Source organism: Ptychodera flava, chromosome 2, assembly GCF_041260155.1.
Source record: "Ptychodera flava strain L36383 chromosome 2, AS_Pfla_20210202, whole genome shotgun sequence".
NCBI classification, from domain to species: domain Eukaryota; kingdom Metazoa; phylum Hemichordata; class Enteropneusta; family Ptychoderidae; genus Ptychodera; species Ptychodera flava.
This window is the reverse complement of record NC_091929.1, coordinates 1,191,583-1,213,738: the sequence shown is the minus strand read 5'-3', so window position 1 is coordinate 1,213,738 and position 22,156 is coordinate 1,191,583. Positions and strand designations below refer to the sequence as shown.

The 22,156-nt window shown below is 36.1% G+C and overlaps 1 protein-coding gene across 5 annotated transcripts in view; it reads right to left on the bottom strand.

Moving 5' to 3' along the window:
• The window catches only part of LOC139150975 (DNA (cytosine-5)-methyltransferase 3A-like), a 130,098-nt gene that overhangs the window by 13,655 nt on the left and 94,287 nt on the right, over positions 1 to 22,156 (bottom strand). For 4 of the 5 annotated variants that reach the window (XM_070723468.1, XM_070723478.1, XM_070723505.1 and 1 more), the window contains 6 exons: positions 19,920 to 20,039; positions 15,312 to 15,528; positions 14,507 to 14,655; positions 12,144 to 12,261; positions 2,448 to 2,596; positions 270 to 355 (listed from right to left, as the gene is read on the bottom strand). In XM_070723468.1, coding sequence (XP_070579569.1) covers positions 270 to 355; positions 2,448 to 2,596; positions 12,144 to 12,261; positions 14,507 to 14,655; positions 15,312 to 15,528; positions 19,920 to 20,039 — 839 coding nt within the window. The remainder of the gene's footprint in view (positions 1 to 269; positions 356 to 2,447; positions 2,597 to 12,143; positions 12,262 to 14,506; positions 14,656 to 15,311; positions 15,529 to 19,919; positions 20,040 to 22,156) is intronic. The other variant, XM_070723488.1, reaches the window with a different exon arrangement.

Sequence of the window (22,156 nt, the reverse complement as noted above, 5' to 3'; positions counted from 1 at the left end):
CAAAAGTCCAAAATTATACATCATCATTCAGGCATTTCTCCTGACATGTTTTGTGGAGGAAGTAGACAATATGGCTGCGCACAGTTGAGTAGAAAAGACTCCATATTGCCTGAATTTAATATTTATTTTCATGTAGAACTTAAACAAATTGCACCTCCATGCAAAAAGTAATAATAAATGCTTTTCTGGCATAAGTATGAACCTGTATATTGCTGATGTAATTTTGGTTGGAATCCCTTTCACCATATGACAAAAATTAAATTTCATACCTTAACATTCCAGGCAAATTTCCCCAGTAATATCTCTTTGCCTTTATTGCAGATACATATACAGCATCAACAAGCACTGGATCAACCTTGGTAAATGAAAAAAAAGTTGTGGATTACACAGGAAAAAAATATGCTGCTTGGTGGTTTTGTACCTTGGAATGTATGAATTGAAATTTCCATTTCTTATTTGACTTAAGGTGGAGCTGCATGTTGCCAACACAGTTTTTTCCAAGCAATATTTCTCATCAAAGATGACAACAAGCACTGGATCAACCTTGGTAAATGAAAAAAAAGTTGTGGATTACACAGGAAAAAAATATGCTGCTTGGTGGTTTTGTACCTTTGAATGTATGAATTGAAATTTCCATTTCTTATTTGACTTAAGGTGGAGCTGCATGTTGCCAACAGAGTTTTTTTCCAAGCAATATTTCTCATCAAAGATGACAAGGAAACCCCCTCATACTATATATTTTCAAAAAGCAGAGACTCTAAAGTTTAGTATGGTAGCAGTAGTTTACTCGAAAGATGAAGTGGGTGTATATTTTGGGTAGCAAGTCATCGTTGATGACACAGTCCCCACTTGTTAATGGGTACTTTAATTACAAGTCCTCGGAAAGGATAGAGTCCTGTTCATTAATCAGGTCTGTGATTAAAAATACTATGATACAGATGGGGCTTAAAGGCGGAGCCTCCCTTTAAAACGACGCCAAGCAATTATGGCGGCGTTCATTGTGTAAGAGGACACCAAACAGGCAACATGCAGGCACACGCTCCAGATATTGCAACTTTTTAGTTTTCCTCGGCCGCAAAAACACAGACAGACTGCCAAGCAGTCAGCGTGAAGTTGCTGCCGATCAAACTCTGTGGTTATATTCAAAGTCTAATGCGACTGGAAGAAAAAAATTTAGGAAATTCAAGCGTTTGTGGTGGGGAATCAATGACACGTTGGCGATTTGAACCGACCGTCAATCAAAAGCTTACATAAACTCTGTTTGCAGGATTAGCAAACTGTAACAAAAGGTTAAGATCAGTTTATGTAATCAATGTTATAGAAATCAAACATCGTACTGGCAAAGCGTTTGACTGGAAGGAGAACTCAACTAATGCGAGAACCTGGGATTGAAAAGTGCGGCTTTAATGGTCGAGAATGAGTTCCATGGTGGTGAAAACATAAAACCCATGTAGGCCACCATCCTAATTACAAAAGGTCATTAAATGAGTCAATTAGTAATTAATTGACGGATGTTGCAAAACATTTTTGCATCCTATCATAAAGATGACAGATTATCGCTGGTACCATAATTTATAAAGTTTGATGCAGTGTTTCTAGACATTCACCCTAAAAACAAAAATTCATCATGTAAATGCAAATTAGCAATTAATTTAAATGATATTACCGGTACTAAGTGTTATTGAATTGTATTTACAACACTATGAGATCAACATCTGTACCAAGTTTCATCAAATTTGATGCAGTATTTGTGGACATCTCACTCTAATTAGGAAAGTTCATTATACATATGCAATTACAAATTAATTACCATGACACTGATAAATGTCTTTATTCACTGTTAAAGCAAATGAGACCTTAACATCTGTACCAAGTTTCATGAAATTTGATGCAGTATTTCTTGACATATCAGCCTAATTACGAAAATTCAATGATTGACATGATACTACTACATGTCGTGAAACAAACTGATGTTCATATGTATGAAATAGGTCAATGTCCTTGTACCAACTTTGAATGATATCCAGAAAATGCCACTTTTTATTTTTTTCCGGCTGCAAAAACGCAGACAGACTGCCAAGTGGTCAGCGTGAAGTTGCTGCTGATCGAACTCTGTGGTTATATTCAAAGTCTAATGCGACTGGAAGACATTTTAGGAAATTAGAGCGTTTGTGGTGGGGAATCAATGACCGTTGGCGATTTGAACTGACCGTCAATCAAAAGCTTGTATAAACTCTGTTTAGAGGATTAGCAAAAGGTGACAAAAGGTTGAGATCAGTTTGTGTAATTAATGTTATAGAAATCAAACATCGTCCTGGCCAAGTGTTTGACTGGGAGGAGAACTTCACTAATGCGAGAACCTGGGATTGAAAAGTGCAGCTTTAACATAAAACTTAATACTAATGTTAAACTCCTTCTCTATGGTAGCATATTAAAGCTAATCTTACCTTAAGAAAACAGCTGATTAATTCCTTGTCTTCATCAACTATGTCTGCTTCACTTTCAAACAACCAAAAGAATGGTCTGCTCTTATCCCTGTGCCTGTGAAAAAACCTTAGGATACGGTAAAATTCATGCATCCTAGAGGCACTTGGACCTGCATAAATAGAAAATGAAAACAGCACTTCTGTCATTGATGAGCCACTCAGTGATGGCTTTAATGTCTTTTCTAAAGTCTAATCTTCTTAAGCACTTTCAAACCTGTCATGGATTTGACTACCAACAAAAGTCTTATCAATGACACTGTCGCTCCTATATAATTTACAACACAAATTCAATGCGTGAAGATGGTGAAAATTCTAAAATCCAAAATTTGTTTCTCCTGTGCAAGTCTTGTATACACTACTGATTTCATCACAAATGCAAATATTGCAATAAGTAGTCTTTAATAGTAAGAGTTTTTTACAAAACTTTGCAGAAATACTTGCAAAAATTAAAACTTCTAGATTTTATCACAATTTACAGGCATCTTAGCTTGGTTATCCCCGGCACAAGACTTGCATGCCAAATGCCAAAGCTGTCAGTTGAGTTGTGCAATAAAGTCCTAATAATACTACTAATAATAATAATATTTTATTGCTTGCTTGTAAATATAGGATTTACATCACATTTGCGGCATCAAATTTGACCTGGTATTAATATTATATAATAATAGCAGCTAATAATAAAAATAACTAGGTATTTCTTTGTTTATGTAAAGTAAAGATGTAAAGATGTGATTTGGGAGATTTCACAACACTTTGCATGCATCTCAGCTGGGTCATCCATAGGAACCAGTTTATCAATATTCAAAGCTCTTGGATAAGTAGTTTTGGAAAAATATAATTTTTGACCAAAAATCACAAAAATAGCATTAAAATACTACACTATAGATTTCACCACTATTTGCACACTAAGAATTCGTAACAAGGTACTTCCTAGCAACTAGAATAACAAAATAACAAATTTCAAAGCTGTTTGATGAAAAGTTTTGAAGTACATGATTATGCTTGAACAAAAATCACAAAAATATAAGTCTTGCAGATTTCACTACAATTTAAATGCAATTCGATCTACTTGATATTTCATATCAGAAATAGTTTACCAAATTTTAAAGCTGTCTATGTGAAACCAATGATTCTTTACCATAATTTTAAAATTGACTTAAAAATGTTGCATTATCAATTTAATTACTGTTTGAACAAAATCACAGCACAACAGGTTATTGTAACATTGCTATCAAATTTTAAGGCTCTTCTGAAGAAGAAGAGTTTTCAACTAAAATTTCAACCAAGTTTGCATATTTTTGACACGAACATACTTGTGTCAATGTGAAACCAATGATTTTTTACCATAATTTTAAAATTGACTTAAAAATGTTGCATCATCAATTTAATTACTGTTTGAACAAAATCACAGCACTACAGGTTATTGTAATATTGCTACCAAATTTAAAGGCTCTTCTGAAGAAGAAGAGTTTTCAACTAAAATTTCAACCTACTTTGCATATTTTTGACACGAACATACTCATTTGAAGGCATTCATGGGTACACCTCCACACCAAATACTGAGACAGTAGGTGGTGTGGTTCTCAAGTTTTTGATGTGGACAGTAGTATATGCCTGATTTCATTACGACATAGTTTCTGATTGCACTGATTGAAACTGAATGAGGCTTGGTTAGATTTTCGCATTTCCAAACTTTCATTTAAGGGAGGGGGTTGAGATAAAACGCATGTTTGTGTTTACTATGCACATGTCTTAATTTTCCATGGCCCCCATGTCACAAGAAATACAGAATATCTGAATTTTATCCAAATTTGTAGGCTGATGTACTTTTAATGTACATTGAATGTACATTTTTCAAACTGTAACTATTTTGATTGTCTTTCAAACTTTCAAATGGTATATCATGTTGACCTCACCTTCTGTATGTGAAAATAGTAGGGTTTCAAATAATTGAATGTTATATCATAGGTTCAACGATCATTTACAGTGTCCCAATTTTGACATAAACTGTGCCATCAGACAGTCATTTAATCTTGCACCTAAACTGTGTTGACAAGAGTTGAGCTTGCCAAGTAATAACACAGAAACGGTATTTAGACGACTGATATGTCATGGCCATTTAAACTTGATACTGCGTACTGTAGAACCCAGGCTGTCCTGAACGTACACATAATAAGTACCTACTTCTGGTTTTACTATATTGATGTGCTGTAAAATAATCGCAATCATACCAATCCATAATCCAATGACACTAGGTCAGAATTGGTAAGACAATTGTTGTAAACACAGACACAAAACAGCACAGAACAGACAGTAAATAGACGGTACACAAACAAAGTCACATTCATGAAAGAAAGATATATGGACGTCTGGCCAGAAGACCAAGAAGTGATGTCAGGTGTTTCGAAAATAGTAAGCGCATCCTGCCCCACATGTGGCACCTGCCATATATCAATCTGTAAGTCAGATAGGTAGTGGTCACTAACTAAGACCCAATGTCACCGATGCCATCAGCGATCATTTGTCGAAGAGAGATATTGTATTTATCTACCAGCTTGCGATACCTGCCAAAATTTGAATCGTCTATGCTTTATATCTTTTTGGAAAATATATATTTCTTCATGAAATATTAAAAGTTTGTTGAAAGGGTATATTTCAGCAATACTTGTCAATAATGTTTATATTTCTATGTATTAGATGGGGAAAAACCATCATGTCCAGCATAAATATGTGGCAATAAATGAGTCAGCAAGCTGACTTAGAGCAAGCAAGATCAATTGCTTGATCAATCGTGATCACAATCTGGTCCACAGATCAGGAGGATAGTCAGTCCAAAGACAGAGAATGAATGGCAATGCCAACCAATTTGAAAAATACACAGCAGAAAATGTCGAAACTTCACAAATCATCAAATTATGACTTTTTAGGATATTAAACAGGTTATACACCTACTTTGTACAGGGTTGCATGATCACACCTTCCCTCACCAATACTCGAACATACCCGCAGACACCCTTATAAACTCACATACTTATTTTAAGTTATCCATAAGTCTGTAAATAAGTCTGTACCGGTATATAAGTTGTTTTTGTGGCAGATACCTACTTGTTTCGTTACAGACTTGTTCCTTTTGTCTATGGCCAAAGTTAGGTCTGTACATACTACTAAGTATGTGTATAGGCCGAAAATGTAAATTAGGCATCGGCCATACAGACCTAAAAATTAGCATAACCACTTAACAATACATACTTAAAGCGCGTAAATATAAGCAGGTAAAATTGGTATGTAAAATTTACATATATTAATTAGCATATATAAGCAGGTAAAATTGGTATGTAAAATTTACATATATTAGCATATACATACTTCTTGACAATAAGTATGTACGTTCTTAAAAATTAGTATACATGATGCCTATATATTCAAGTCTCGATGCATGAAAAAATTGCAAAACCAGGAATTGACAACAGTGATGCAGCCACATCCAACATTTTATGTATGATCATAATTATCATGCTTCTAAACTTGATATACCAGGTCAACAACTGAAAAATGGACAGTGATACCCAATACAGAGGGCAGCTTCCAGCAGAGTTCATGGGACAGTGTACATAGTAGCCTTCCCAATACTTCCATCCATTACAAATTTACTCGGTTCAGAATCATTTTGTAATGAACTGTAGTGGATAGACTTGCCATGTAAGAAACTAAAAAACCAGTCTTACCTCAACATAGGGAACAAGACAGCACAAGAAGCAACAAGACAACACAAGAAGCAGTTCTCTGATGTCAAGTTTGCAAGCTCTTTATTTCATACTGGAAGGGGAGATTCATGTGAAAAACCCAACAGAACACGTCTTAAAGTCTGCATTTGATTGTTCACATTATCAAAAGTTGTTTTTGATGCCATCCTTATACTTTCCGATCTTGTTCTGAAACTTCACATTGGTCTGTTCAGCTTCTTGGCCTTTGCCCATAGATACACTGAGAATAAAAATGATAAATAACAGACAAGGATGTCATTACATGTCATTGTGGAGAGTGAAATTGCTTGTACTTCGTCGACTATCCTTTATATAAAAATTCATGGAAAGAGCATTCACGTGCTTAATGAAATTATAATAATTGATATAAAATAATTTACCTTCTGATAAAAACACTCATGACATATCTATAAATTATGTTCGTTGTGATTACCAAATCTTTGCTTTTCAGCCTAATTTTCCCCATTGATTAGTGACGCAGTACCATTCCAAACTATAACTACTGACCGGTGGTGATTGGGGTTCAGCACATCTCAAACAGAAGAAATGTAAATCAAAAAGTATCCCTTTATAATATTAATACCAGGTCAAAGTTTAATAATAACAAGTCATCGTTGATGACACAGTCCCCGCTTGTCCATTTTGTTATAATCTTTGGTGTCTAGGTAGCTGTGGTCTAGGTCGCTGTGGAATGACATTGATGCAACGGGTGCATCAGGCCTGTGACTTGCATAATAAAGTTATCTGAGGAACGTTCAATAAATGGCTCATCTCTGCCGGTAATGACCACTGAAGGAACTTTTGATTACATCACACATAACGATGCCCTCACTGCCTCTAGTGTCATGATGGCACATACTATACACATGGTTTGGTGGAATTTTGGAAATGCTATGGGATCGGGTATGTTGTTGTAATCAGCCATCAGCCATTTCGAATCATATAATGAAACAAATTAATGTGCACAAGAATGCAGCCATAGTATTTTATCTTCGTATCATGTTTGAACAAAATCAGTCCATCGAGGGACAGTGATCTATGTTTATGTTTCAAAAACATAAAAAAATCACACCAAAATTGAAATCAAATGGCTGTCTATTGACCATATGGATCATAGCACAAAATTAGTAGACATGCATATGTATGCCATAGTACTTTATCTTAGTACCAAGTCTCAACAACATTGGTTAAGGAATATTTGCATATGATTAAGCCTCAAAGACATGAAAAAATCCAAAAATGACCATCGGGCAGCGATATTGGAAAAAAATGACAATCTGGCAGCCATATTGGAACATGTCACGAAGTAAATTGACATGTATGCCATAGTGCTTGATCTTTGTGCCAAGTTTGGGCAAAATGGGTGTAATGACCTTTGAATTACGATTCAAAGACATGCAAAATTCCAACAAAATGGCAGTTCTGCAGCCATATTGGATCCTATCGCAAGGTTAATTGATACATGCATATGCATGCCATAGTACGTGCTTTGCCTTTGTGCCAAGTTTGAACAAAATCGGTTCAAGGATGTTTGAGTTACGGTTCAAAGACATGAAAAAGTCGCAAAAAAATGGCCGCCTGTCAGCCATATTGGATCATTTCACGAAATAAATTGGTGTTCATATGAAGGGCATACTGTTTTGCTTTTGTGCCAAATTTGAACAGAATCGGTTCAAGAATGTCTGAGTTATGGTCCAAAGACATGAAAAATCACAACAAAATGGCCGCCTCACGCCCATAATTTGACATGCATCTGTAGGTCATAGTGCTATGCCTTTGTGCCAAGTTTGAACAGAATCGGTTCGAGGATGTTTGAGTTATGGTTCAAAGAAACAAAAAATCGCAAACAAAATGGCCGCCTCGCGCCCATATTGGATCGTATCGCAACCTAATTTGACATGCACATGTAGGCCATAGTGTTATGCCTTTGTGCCAAGTTTGAACAGAATCTGTTCAAGGATGTCTGAGTTATGGTCCAAAGACATGAAAAATCGCAACAAAATGGCCGCCTCGCGCCCATATTGGATCATATCACAAAATTATTTGACAGGGATATGAAAGCCATAGTGTTATGCCTTTGTGCCAAGTTTGAACAGAATCTGCTCAAGGATGTCTGAGTTATGGTCCAAAGACATGAAAAATCGCAACAAAATGGCCGCCTCGCGGCCAAATTCGATCGTATCACAAAATAAATCGACGTGCATCTGTAGGTCATAGTGCTATGCCTTTGTGCCAAGTTTGAACGAAATTGGTTCAGCAGTGTCTGAGAAACTGTTGATGACGGACGGACGGACGGACGGACGGACGGACGGACGGACGGACAGACGGGACCCAATCTATAAGTCCCCGCCGGACTTCGTCCGCGGGGACTAAAAATATATGAGTATCTGTTGTATATCATCAATCCGTTCAAAATTTTGAATCAATGAGTAAAAATAACAGATAATAGCCTGGCTCTATTCGTTACTACAACTCTCCTTGTAATTAATGCACAGAGATAGACAGTGACAGCTGCAGTGTGGAGTAACACTTCACTGTCTATATTGAGGTACCAACCTCATGGTTTAATTTTGCCAACACCGTCCGTTCATTTCGTATACTTGAACAGGGTTCGCCAAGAATGACATCAATATAGCGTGACTAAAGAAGTGAAAACTGCGAAAATTACAGAGACAACTCGTGGATAAGGCGTATTGGAAATTACTTACCGAATTTTTAAACAATCTCTTCGGTCTCTCCTGCCTCCATGCTTCGATCGAACTATGCATAGGCCTATGGGTTGCGTTCGTGTTCTACGGGACGATATCGCGGTCGATCTCAGAATCGGTCATCCAATGGCCATCAACGCATCGTAAACACTGTTTGTTGGTTTTAAATTCATAGCTAACCTGTACATACCCTGAATGATTATGTCCTACGGTAATTCTACGCAAAACTATGTCAAAATCAGAGCGGAAAGAGGTGACGATTTTCTCTCTCACTCAAAACGTCTAACGTCCCACCAGTGCATATCAGATTTAATTTGCCGCTTAGGATTTGACCCGTGACCTTTTGGCAACTTGACCAATCATAAAGAAATCTTCACATGATCTACAATAATCTGACCAATCATAAAGAAGTCTTCTCATGATCTATGACATCATCAGGCGTGATTCTAAAGTCCTGGGTTCAAAGTCTGATGACCCATGTGACCCACGCACTCAGCCAGCTAGCAACGTGATCGAACACAGCTAGCTGTATGCGAGCTCGCGTTTGAAAAGCTAAAACGACAGAAAATCCATTACATGTAAACCTTTACCAGATCATCACAAACGCTCTGCAAAAACGTCTCCGACATACAAGTCTCGTGACTTACAAACTTGGCTCGATGATGACTTTCATCGCGCACGTCCGGCGTGAGTCGATGTTGAAACTATGCTTATTACGCTGGGATAGCTGGCTGCCTGACATCATACGTAGTCGTATTTTAGCTTTCAATCTACTCTGTGATCGGACTCGTTGTTCATGTTTGAAAGGGCCCGGTAAGAAAACACAAAAGAACCAGATATACGTTATTTTTGAGTTGCAGTTCTTTGAAAGACTAGGCTTTTAAAGGGAGATATGCACGTGAAATAAGTTCAACCATATTTTACGTCGAGCTCAATGTTCATTTTTCGCAAAGCGTTAGATCGTCCATGTAGCCGACACGGACACGAATTGTCTGATCGTTTTTTGTCTTTTTTCTGTAGAAACAGTTACGCTTTCAGTGAGAACAGATCATTCGCAAAACGTACATAAAAAGTCAGTGATTGATTTTCTGTACCGATCAAAGTCAAATGGTAGTTTTTTCACACAATTTGTTGAACTTCAAAATCAAAATTAACTATCACACATTTCCGAATATGCAGCGTATGCCGTATGCCTGTTGTGCAGACTTAAAATACGCGACACCGGCCGAAAACAACATAAGTCTGTAGGAAATTAAACGTAGTTGTTTATTTTGACCAAGTAGATAACAAAATAAGTTGTTATGCTCTCCGGACGTAAAACAATTAGGTATGTATGATCACAAAATAAGTATGTATGAAGTTCCAACCACTTATTTTCCCAAAAATAGGTCGTTTTGGGTCGGTACAGACCTAATCACTACACAGTAACTACTTGATAAGTCGTTCAGTTTTCTACGGGCAGGGGTCAATTTAATATTGTCAACTGCGTGACGCTGCTCAACCTTGATGACAGATGGGGGTGCATTGTGGGAGATTTCTTGTACAGTGATACATACGTACATACATACATACAAATGAAAGACATTTTTTCTGGTCCATAATAATACCTCCTATATTGTAATATATACATATGGCACAGGGAAGCTGAAAAAATAACAAAGGTAACATCCCTAGGAACCTTCATATCAAATTTCAAAGCAATCAGACATTAAGCTGTTTCAGTGATGAAGATTTGTAAACCATATGCTCACATGTGTGAACACGTGAGCAAAAAATGCTCTATAAAAAACGACTATTTTGTTTGGCTATGAAGTTCTTACATTTTGAATAAGAGGCATTTGAATTTTGCTAATCATGATTTTGATCACTTTTTTGAGTGTCAGTCTTTCAGCCCTTGCCATTTTTGAATGACGATAGATAATGCAAAATAAAATAGTCGTTTTTTTCTACCTATACTCTTTTTTCAAGGAAAATATTACACTTCAGGAAATAGTTTCAAGTTTTTGACTTAAATTAATTTTTATCATTAATACCAAAATTGAGGTTTTTTACCCCAAATATACACCCACTTCATCCTTTTAGTAAACTACTGCTACCATACTAAACTTTAGAGTCTCTGCTTTTTGAAAATATATAGTATGAGGGGGTTTCCGTGTCATCTTTGATGAGAAATATTGCTTTGAAGCTAAAAACTGTGTTGGCAACATGCAGCTCCACCTTAAATACTTTACAATTTAGTCTAAATGTTCTGGCTACGGGTAGAGATAAATGATAGTTAAGGAATACCAACCGGTAAATCCAAGGCAAAGCAACCTCCAAAACTTCAAGGTTGAGCTAAGTCAGTCAACTCTCCCACCATGTTGGACTATAGGTAGGCACTGCAGCCCCTAAATCGGGGACCCCAAGATGAGGGTGAAAAATATGAACACGTTACACTTGTACAGAAATTTGCAAGAAATTTGGAAGAAATGGACACTTTCTCGCTTTTTTGCGAGAAGTAAGCGAGAATACATACTTTCTGGCAATCAATTTACGAGAATTTAATTTTCTCGCAATAAGCCAGTGAGAATTGTATTTTCTTGCTCTGCATCTCCAAGAAATTGAATTCTCGCAATCAATCTGCGAGAAATTAATTTTCTCGTGAAAATTCTCACCAATCACTGTGGGAATGGTAATTTTCACAATGAGAATGTATCATACTCATTATACCGGTACACTGGTGAGAATCAATCAGACTCACCATTCATTGGTGAGAATCAGCCAGACTTGCTGTTCACTGGTGTGAATCAATGTGCTTAATTCTTACTATGCAGTGAACAATGAGTCTGGTTGATTCTCACCAGCGAATGATGAGTATAATTCATTCTCACCATAGAAATAATTATTCTCGTAGTGCTTGGTGGGAATTTCCATTCTCACTGGTGAGAATCTACTATCTCACCAAGGAGTGCATTTCTCACTGCTCACTGGTACGAATTCAAAAATTCTCACTGGTAGCAGTGAGAATGACAAGAGAATTTCACCACTTGTGAGAAAGCATCACTTTCTTGCTCCAGTCTCACAATTTCATACGTACCTTCACATTCAGCATGCCTTTGCCAAATTTAATACATTACTTTCAATAAAAGTTAATTCTTTTATTTTACAAGCTGGAGAGAATAAATCATGAAATAGGCAGTACTTACATAGGTGAAAGTATTCCAAGCTATCATCAAACTCAATGGGTGGATTTGTCTTAGTATAGCTAATTTCATTATGACGACTTCCAGCTACCAGCAGATCAATGTGACCCCACTCAGAAAGCTGTAAAGCATTAAAATATATGCAGTACATTAATTAGTAAACAGGATAGTTGTACATCTATTGATAAATTCAGCTGAAATCATGACATTGATGATACTTGTTTTCCTAAATGCCACTGGAAAGACCAACATCTAGTCAAGACATCATAAATAAATGAAATGTTACTCAACACAGTAATTGTATGAAATGACGTTACTCAACACAGTACTTGTATGAAATGACGTTACTCAACACAGTACTTGTATGAAATGACATTGAACCTAGAACTCATAGGCTTTACATTTTCTAATATTGGCTTCACATTACTGTCATTGCACATTACTGCGTATGATTCCATTGATTTAATTGTGTGTGAAGACATGTTAAAGCTCAGTAGCTGTAACATTTGACAATTTTTTCCACTATTTCTCAATTTCTATGTCAATTGGAATTTCTTGAATTCTAGCCACTCTAATTAGGAAAGATCATTAAATATGTAAAGTTTGAATAAAATCGGTTGAGACTTGCCTGAGTTGTGGCTCTTGACATAAAAAAATACTGTCAAGGACAGTGTGCTCATATTTGGTTTGAATTGGTCCATCAAGAAATATTTAAACCAGAGAAACAAGAATGAAAAAAGTAAATAAGGTCTGAAACTTTAGGTACTGGAGGTCAACTTTAGGAACAGGCTTAAAAATACAAAATTACCAATTTCAACCTAATTTCAATATATCACATTACGATAAATACAAAATTGCAGATATCATCCTTATTTTAATCTGTCATATATAAATAAACCCTTGGAACCTGTACATTAAATATCAAAGTTATCAGATCAGTAGAGTTTAGAGAGAAAAAAATTTTTGACCAAAAATAGCAGAAAATTGCCAAAAAAATACAAAATTGCTGATTTCAACCTAATTTCAATGTATCATATGAAGATTAACCCTAGATACCTTTCTACCAAATTATAGAAGCAATCAAACAAGTAATTTTTGAGAAAAAAAATTTAACAAAAAATGAGAAAAATTGCCCCAAAATACAAAATTGCAGATTTCATCAGAACTTGAATACATCAGATTTTGATCAACCTTAGGTACCTGTATATCAAATATCAAAGCTAACAGATAAGTAGTTTTTGGATAAAATAATTTTTGACAAAAAATTCGGAAAATTGCCCCAAAATTACAAATATGAAAATTTCAATTCAATTTGTATAAAACTTGACTGAGGTTATCCTGAGCAACATGTATACCAACTTTCAAAGCAATCGAACTAGCGGTTTCAGAGAAAAGGATTTTTTTGACTAAAAACTGAAAAAAATACCAGAAAAATAGAAACATGCAAATTTCATCCCAATATTTACACACCTACTTTAGAATACCTAAAGGAACCTGCATGTCAAGTTTAAACCTAATCTGACCAATAGTTACAGAGTCTTAGCAATTGCAGGGTTTTTCCTTTTTTCCCCTCATTTGCATATTTTTCACACTGACAAGATCATTTGAACAAATTCACATCTCCACCTCTAGGTGCACCTGTACACCAAATACTAAGACAGTAGGTGCTGCGGTTTAGGAGTTTTTTGATGTGGACGGATATACATACATACATACATACATACATACATACATACATACGTACATACATACATACATATACATACAGACATGCAAATGGAATGCAAATGACTGATTCAGCTTATACGATAACCTCACATTGGTATACCAAATGTGAGCTAAAAGTTGCCTAAAAATACAAATTTGCCTATTTCTGCACAATTTGATCAAATCTTAAATAGTTTATCCCAAGGCACCAAATATCAAAGCAATCTGACATGTTATTTTGAAGAAGAAGATTTTTACAGATATTTTGACCAAAAATGACAAAAATTGCCTTTAAAATCAAATATGCAAATTTTACAATGATTTGAACAAATCTAACTGAGGTCAACTGAAGTAAACTGCATATCAAATTTCAAAGCAATCAGACATAAAGTTTCAGAGAAGATTCTTTTACTAAACACAGGAAAAAAGGCCCCTAAAACACAAATATGCAAATTTCACCACGATTTGAACAATCTCAAGTAAGGCCACCCTCAGTGAACTGCATATCAAATTTCAGAGCAATCAGACTAGCAGTTTCAGAGGAGAAGGCAATGTTGACAGACAACGGACGACAACAACAACGGAAAATCAGTCTGTTTGATAAGCCACTTTGATTTTGACATTTACCCCACACTTAGCTGACTGTGTCCTTAACTTACCAGTTCTTCAGTGATTTCTGTGATCCCAGGAACATGTGTGACAGTTGAAATACACTGTTGTGCAGATGCTATAGTGATGGCAATTGGGTTCACTTCTGAGGCATAGTAATGATCAACTTTGACACCTAACTGATCCAGTATTACTGAAACTTCAAAGAAGATGTGATATTCATGTAATACTTAATACTTATAACATGTAAAATTGAAGATTTTACGATACATAAATTTGAGTATTCAAAAGTGACTGATTTTACTACTTGGCCACCATGATATCTTGTGATATTTCATCACAATTTGAACAAATCTAACTTATCCCTAGGGACTTGCATACTAAATGTCAAAGCTGTCTGACCAGTAGTTATGAAGAAGATTTTGTACCAAAAGCAACTTTTTTGAGCTCATTTGCATATTTTCAACAATATCAAAAAACGAAAAACAGTTTGTCATAATCATAGTTTGCATCTACACAACAAATATCAAGTCTGTGAGTACTGCAGATCTCAAGATATTGGATGGACATCCTCACAAATGGACACATATACGTACATACAGACTGACGACAGACACTAGATGGATACCCATTCCAATAGCGTCTACAGACTATAGTCTATAGTAGCTAAAAACAGAGCAACATGTGTATGTATATCACAGTGTATGATCCTTTTGCTGTATTATTTTAGTGAAATTGGCCCAGGTATGTCAGAGATATTGGTGTGAACAGACGCTGACTGAGACAGGGATTGATGCAGGCCAATCTATTCATTTTAGGGAAGGGGACAAAAAATATTAAATATCTACATCTTACCTGAAGAAATTCCATCAAACAGAGATAAAACCTTCATTGGCTTTTTGTCTTGGATTAGAGGTATTGGGAAGATGAACTTGTAATCTGAAGAATATCTGTTTGTATCTGCATTCATCATTGCATACAATTTGTGTCTCCAATTGTTCCTGCATTGTAATAATCCATGTTCATTTTCTGGACTACACATGTAGCAGATCCAAGACTTGTTCTTCTCCTCCTGCCAAAGAAAGAATCTAGCTCAAAGCTTCCTCTTTCCTTGGTGCCATAGAATCAACGGCAATCAGCAAATATGTAAGTACACACCACTATACATGATGTGGAGTCAAAAGAATATTTAACATGTAACAAAGAGAAGCTAAGCCAATGAACAGAATACATGGAATTAAACTAGCAATAATAACCTAAACTACCAATAAGCGAAATGTCAGAAAACCCTAGCAAAGTTAAAACTAGGTAAAAGTGCTACTTTTGAGATGTTACATCAATAACTAAGTATAAACAAAAAAACTCAAAGATTGGGCGAGGAGTCTCCACCAGTCTGCTTCCTGGGCAAATGTTGGGTTGCAAACTTGGCTTTGCAGACCTTAGGAAAGCCGAAAATGAAAGTGGTTCCACCAGGCTGGTGGTGACCACCTTCTTGAGTGGGGGTACATGTAATGGACGGCCCATGAAGGGAAAGAAGCCAGGTGAAGGCAAGGAGGAGATGGTGTTGGTGGAGGAATATAGCATGGCAGAGAGCCTGAATGGCCTAGAATGAACAAACCTGGACACTGGGCCTTAAACAAGGCTGGTGAGGTCAAGTGCCGTGTGCAATAGATGTGATTGCCAAAGCCTTATCGAATAAAGCAAGTCTGAGATGAGTTCTTGTATACTGATCTGACATCAATTCTGGTTTATTACGATGACAAACACTAAGTTGTACATAGATGATTGTACCGTTGAAAGTGATGTCTGCATGTTTCGAAGTACCAGAAATATGCTTTGACTTTATAGATCATTAGGCCATCAGACCTTCAGACCGTAAAAGACCGTAAAAACTCGCTGGCAACCTGTAAGGCCTTGGAATCAGGAATATTCTGATACGAGGAGAAAGTTTGACGAGTACAAAGTTTCTTTAGCTTTCTGTCCCGTAGTGGCAAAAGCGTTAAGTTACGAAGTACGACAATCTGTTTCTGAAAAATTCTTATTCAAGTTCAAGCATCAATATCTGAGTAAAAATGAGAATCTAACACCGAAACCCATATAGAAAATAGATTCTATTTTCTATATGGGTTTAATTTATGAGGGGTGGCTTTGTCCGCAAGGAAGGAGGTGAAATGGTGCTTGCCTGTGCAGCGCCCTCAACATGACTGCCCTGTTTTTTTTCCTTTTTATTGATGGCAGTCACAATAGAAGATGTATAGCTAGTGTTATGTAGGTCATTTCCCCCATACTCATGACCTGAGTTCAATTAATCTAGAAAATTCTCAAGGTCACTGTCCTTCAGGACCTCACAACCTTGAATTCAATTAGTCATATTTGGAACGTTCTAAATATTCAATTAGTCATGTAAGTGGAGAAATTTTAGAACAGTAATTAGCGTATCAATAGAAGTTCTAGATTGTTCTTATATTCTCTTATATAACCATTTCAGTATAAATGGGGGATCGCACAGCTTTTCAGTCAGACATTTGGGATTCTGTCTGTGACATGTTACTTCAAGACTTTAGAAACTCCAGCAGTATTAATTTCAAGACTTTTCAAGACCTTCACTGTCAACTTTGCACAACCTCAAGCCTGCAAGCAAGCCAAAGGACTGTTCACTTTGTCTCAGTGTCTGATTTTGGAGCTTTGCCGTCCCAGCTGAGATAAGTAGCCTGTACACTTTCACAGTTTGTATTCTATCGCTTGTCTTAACGCTTAGTTTTATTTTTCATAATAAATTTTGTTTTAAAAGCAAATTGTCCATCAATCTGATGATGTATCCAAATCATTTTTGGGAGAGAAATTCAATTTGCATGGATGGCTAATAACTTTCAAAAAGTCAAAAAAATTTTTGTCAACTGACAGTTTTATTGGCATTTTGCAAGTGTGGCAAGCGCTAGCGCGAACACTGCTGACCAGAGTAGGTACTTGTCAAGATGCCCTGGGCATCTCTTCGACGTCGTCGATGAACGGGTGGCCGAGCGTGCACGGCCTCTGCTTTTTTTGTCTTTGGCATTGTTGAAGTTAAGGTTTTGCGATGTGAACTAGAGTGCAGCAATTAAGATTGCTGATAGGTAGCGTTGACCACACTGATATGTGCATTGGTAATGACACGGTAGAGATGACGCAAGTAGTTTAGACAACAGTAATTGAGGGAAGGAGGTGGTGGATTAGTTTACATCTCGAGTGCATCTGGCAAGCATTAAGACTAGGTGACGCATGTATGGTGACCTATATGTGTCTAAGGGTTTAGGCCCTGTTTTCTGTGTCCTTTGCAACGTTAACAATGATTATAGCAAAGCCATAATCGTCCATTAACTCAAGGATGTCAACTTGGTGGCAGTAATCATGTAAGATATTGAGACACTTCACACACTTCATTCACATAGGTTTACAAAGTTTTGTAATCTGGGGTAACACCCTAGTTGATAGTCTTCTATAAGTGAATTAAGTTACAAATCATAGATTATAAGTAACCATGGTGCGGAATGCCACTATCAATATCATTACCTCAAGATGGCAGAGTTCAAAGGTTTCTCCATTTTACAGATGACTTTTTTACTTAATAAGTACATTACAGCTATATCATTGCATTTTATAACTATATGGATCATGAAACCATGAAAGTATGATTTAACAAAGTTATTTATCGCAGAGTTTGGGCAATGAAATTAAATGTATCAAAACAGTGCTTTTAAAACTGTTAATCCTTGAAAGTAGAAAATGCAATGCAAAAACTGTTAACACAGTGAATTTTCATAGACAAGCAAACAAGTCATCATTGATGACACAGTCCCTCCTGTTGAATAGATGCTTTAGTTACAGGTCCTCTCAGAGCTAGGATAGAGTCGTGGTCATTAATTCGGGCTGTGATAAAAATACTGCGATACAGATGAAGCTTTATGGCCGAGAATGTGTTCCATATGTAAAACCAAACCTATATTAAAAACCAATCTGGGCCCAACCCTAATTACAAAAGGTCATTGAAGAAGTCCAGCAGTAATTAATCCAAAAGATATTGCCAAACTTTTTCTCATCCTATTATTACAATGACAGATTATTACCTATACCATATTTTATAAAATTTGATGCAGCACTTCTGGAGTCACCCTAAAATTAGATAAAAACAAAAGAAATTAATGATGTATGCAAATTGGCAATTAATTGAAACGATACTGCTTAGTGTCACTGAATTGTATTATTGCAATGTGAGATCAATAACTGTACAAAGTTTCCATCAAATTTTATGCAATATTTCTGGACATATCACACTAATTAAGTTCCCTAAATATGCAAATTGAAATTTATTAAAATGACACTGATAAATGTTTTTATTCACTGTTACAGCAAATTAGGAATTTATTGACATTATACTTTGTTATATCTTCACACAGTATTACAGTACTGACAGATCAACATCTGTACCATGGTTCATAAAATTTAAAGCAGTATTTCTGGACACAGCCAACTAATTGGGAAATTTAATTAAATATGCATATTAGCAATTAATTAACATGATACTGCTAAGTATCTTTGTACACTATTGTAGGACTGTGGGCTGAAGATTTGTACCATGTTTCATTAAATTTGTTGTAGTATTTCAAGAAATATCATCCTAATTACAAAAATTTATCAAATATGCAATTTGGCAATTAATTGACACAATACTGACACATATGTCATTGTGTGCTATTAGACCTCTGAGTACGAGTGACCAACATCTGTATAAAAATTTCATCAAATTTGGCGCAGTCGCAGAAACAGAGCTCTAATCACTATGCAAATGAGCACTAATTATGCTTGCCAAAGCACACATAGTTTGCATATGTATGCCATAATGTTTTATCCTTGTACAAAGTTTGAAAAGAATTGGCACAGGCATGTCTGCAATATCTGTATGAATGGATCATGAAGCCCCAGAGGATGGACGTCATGTAGCCATTTTAGATCCAATTACAAAACAAATACATGACTGTGCATATGTATGACATAGGGAGAAATTTATGTACCAAGTTTGAATGAAAATGCTACCAGCATGGCTAGCGCGGCTGAAAAATTGGCGAGAACGGACACACGGACATCAATTACAGGAAACAAAATGGCCGTCACATGGCCCTATTGGATCAGATCGAAAAACAAATCAAGATGCATATATATGACATTCAGAGTTATCTCTATATGGAGAATGAATGTAATTGCTCCAGGCATCTCTGAGATGTCTGCATGAATGTTTGGATGGATGGATGCATGCACGCATGGACACACTTTGACGCACACACGCATATATATACGCATGGACAACAGACATGATGAAACCTACAAGTCCCAATTGACGGTGCCCATGGGGACTAACAAATAAACAAATAAGACGTTAAATTGAAAATGAACAAACAGTAACAGTTGTAGTAAGCAATAATGACATACCTTTTCAAAGGTACCGGGACCAACCATGATATCTACACACTGTGTACAGAAGGCATGATAACAGCCATCACTGCTGCACATCAAAAGTTTGCTTCCATCTGAACAAACTGTGCAGAAAGACTGCAAAACATGAAAGACATTACTTCATTGTAGATGATTCTAACCATAGGCCCTTGAGAAACACTGCTCTGACCTTGCTAGTTTCTATGTTTATATTTGAAGCTGATAGAAGTAAATTAACTTGCTTCATTGTAGATATTGATATTCAATGAAATTTTGTTCCTTTTCTATGAAATGTGTAATCTCTGAAATCATGGATGGCTTATCATTTTTCCGGGAGGATACAGTCCCAGTATACAGAGATGGTTTTGCAGCTCAATGTTGACAAAAAGCTGGCGATTCATATCGTCTTTATTTGTTTTGCAACTTCTCCTTTTTCCTGACTTATCATCTGGCAGGGAAATACTACTTAATCAGGGCTTTACAACAATGCAAATTATGTTACAAGGGAGGGTTGGTATTTGACCAATTAAGACCCACAAAATATTTGGGGAATCATTTATTAAAGTTGTGTGTCACTCAGCTTAAATTCTTTGATATTGACAATATGAAATACAACCTCAACTGTTACACTTCTATATTACAGGAGGATTATATTATAATACAAAGAGCCCCTTTGGATTTCCTGTTATTGACAGTGCTAGTGAAGAGTGGGTGTAAACATTGTACAGTTATTAAGCTAGATATCACCAACTGATCTTTTTGGAATAAACAGTGGCATTTAAATAATTGCATGGCACCCATGAACAATGGACCTTTACAAATCAGTCTTCAGTGGAGTCGTTTTCATGAGCATACATGTAACTAGTTTATCCTAAGGATGGTTAACATGAATTTCTGCAACTCATACCGCAAACTCCAATAAAAAGGTGCAATCTTTCCTGCATTAATATAAGTCAGTTACTTAGACAGACTTCATTGCCTTTCCATAGGGACATGGACTGACCATTCACTGGTCTAAGACCATTCAAACAAAAAGTAGACAGCCATCAGTGCAACAGATATAAAAACATAAGGCCAAGTCCCTGTAGCTACTATAGACATTGGATACAAAATTAAGTATTTCCTGACTGTATGAAATTATCTCACTAAGGTCATGGACCTGTAAATCAAATATTAAAGCTGTCTGACCAGCAGTTTTGAAAAAACAAGCGACCCAACAGTAGACAGAGCTCTGCTATGGTATGTAGAGAATAACTTTTTGTGACACACGTATTGATGAAGAAGGTGGATATCGTTGATAGTTCATTTCAGGATGGCCTGACCAAAAATGGCAAAATTAGCTGCAAAAATACAAAATTGATGATTTCATCATAATTTCAAAATATTAAATTAAGATAAAGCCTAGGAACCTGTATACCAAATATCAAAGCTATATCAAAGCTATCAGATGAGTAACTTTTGAGAAACAAATATTTTGACTAAAAATGGCAAAAATTGACCCCAAAATACAAAAATTGAAGATTTCATTAAATTTCAATATATCACAATAAGACAAGTCCCATAGGAACCTGTATACCAAATATCAAAGGCATCACACAAGTAGTTTTTGAGAAACGTATTTTTTGACCAAAAATGGCAAAAATTGCACCAAAATTACAAAATTGCAGATTTCATCATATATTCAATATATCATATTAACTTCATCTGTAGGAACCTGTATACCAAATATCAAAGCTGTCAGACGAGCGGTTTTGATAAAATAAAGTTTTGACCAAAAATGACAAAAAAATTCCTTAAAAATACAGATTTGCATATTTCATCACAATGTGAACAAATCTAAGTTAGGTTATCCCTAGGGACCTGTATACCAAATAACAAAGCTGTCTGACTGGGGGTTATGAAGATGAAGATTTTTTTACCAAAAATGCCTTTTATGTCGCTAATTTGCATATTTTAAACAATATCAAAAAAAAACCAAAAAAAAAACCAGTTTCTCATAATCATAATTTTCATCTACACAACAAATCAGTAAGTACTACGGTTCTGACATGACCATGTACAACTAAACAAGTGCGTTAGCCCCTCAGCTCTCCAAATCTGCCACAGTTTTCAGCTCATCTCAGAAAGTCTGAATACCAATACTCAATCATAACCTCCGTGAATACCCAGTCACTCCGCAGACCGCAAATGCCAAAAATTCAACAACCCTCAGGCAGCAATAGGAAGCAAAGAAG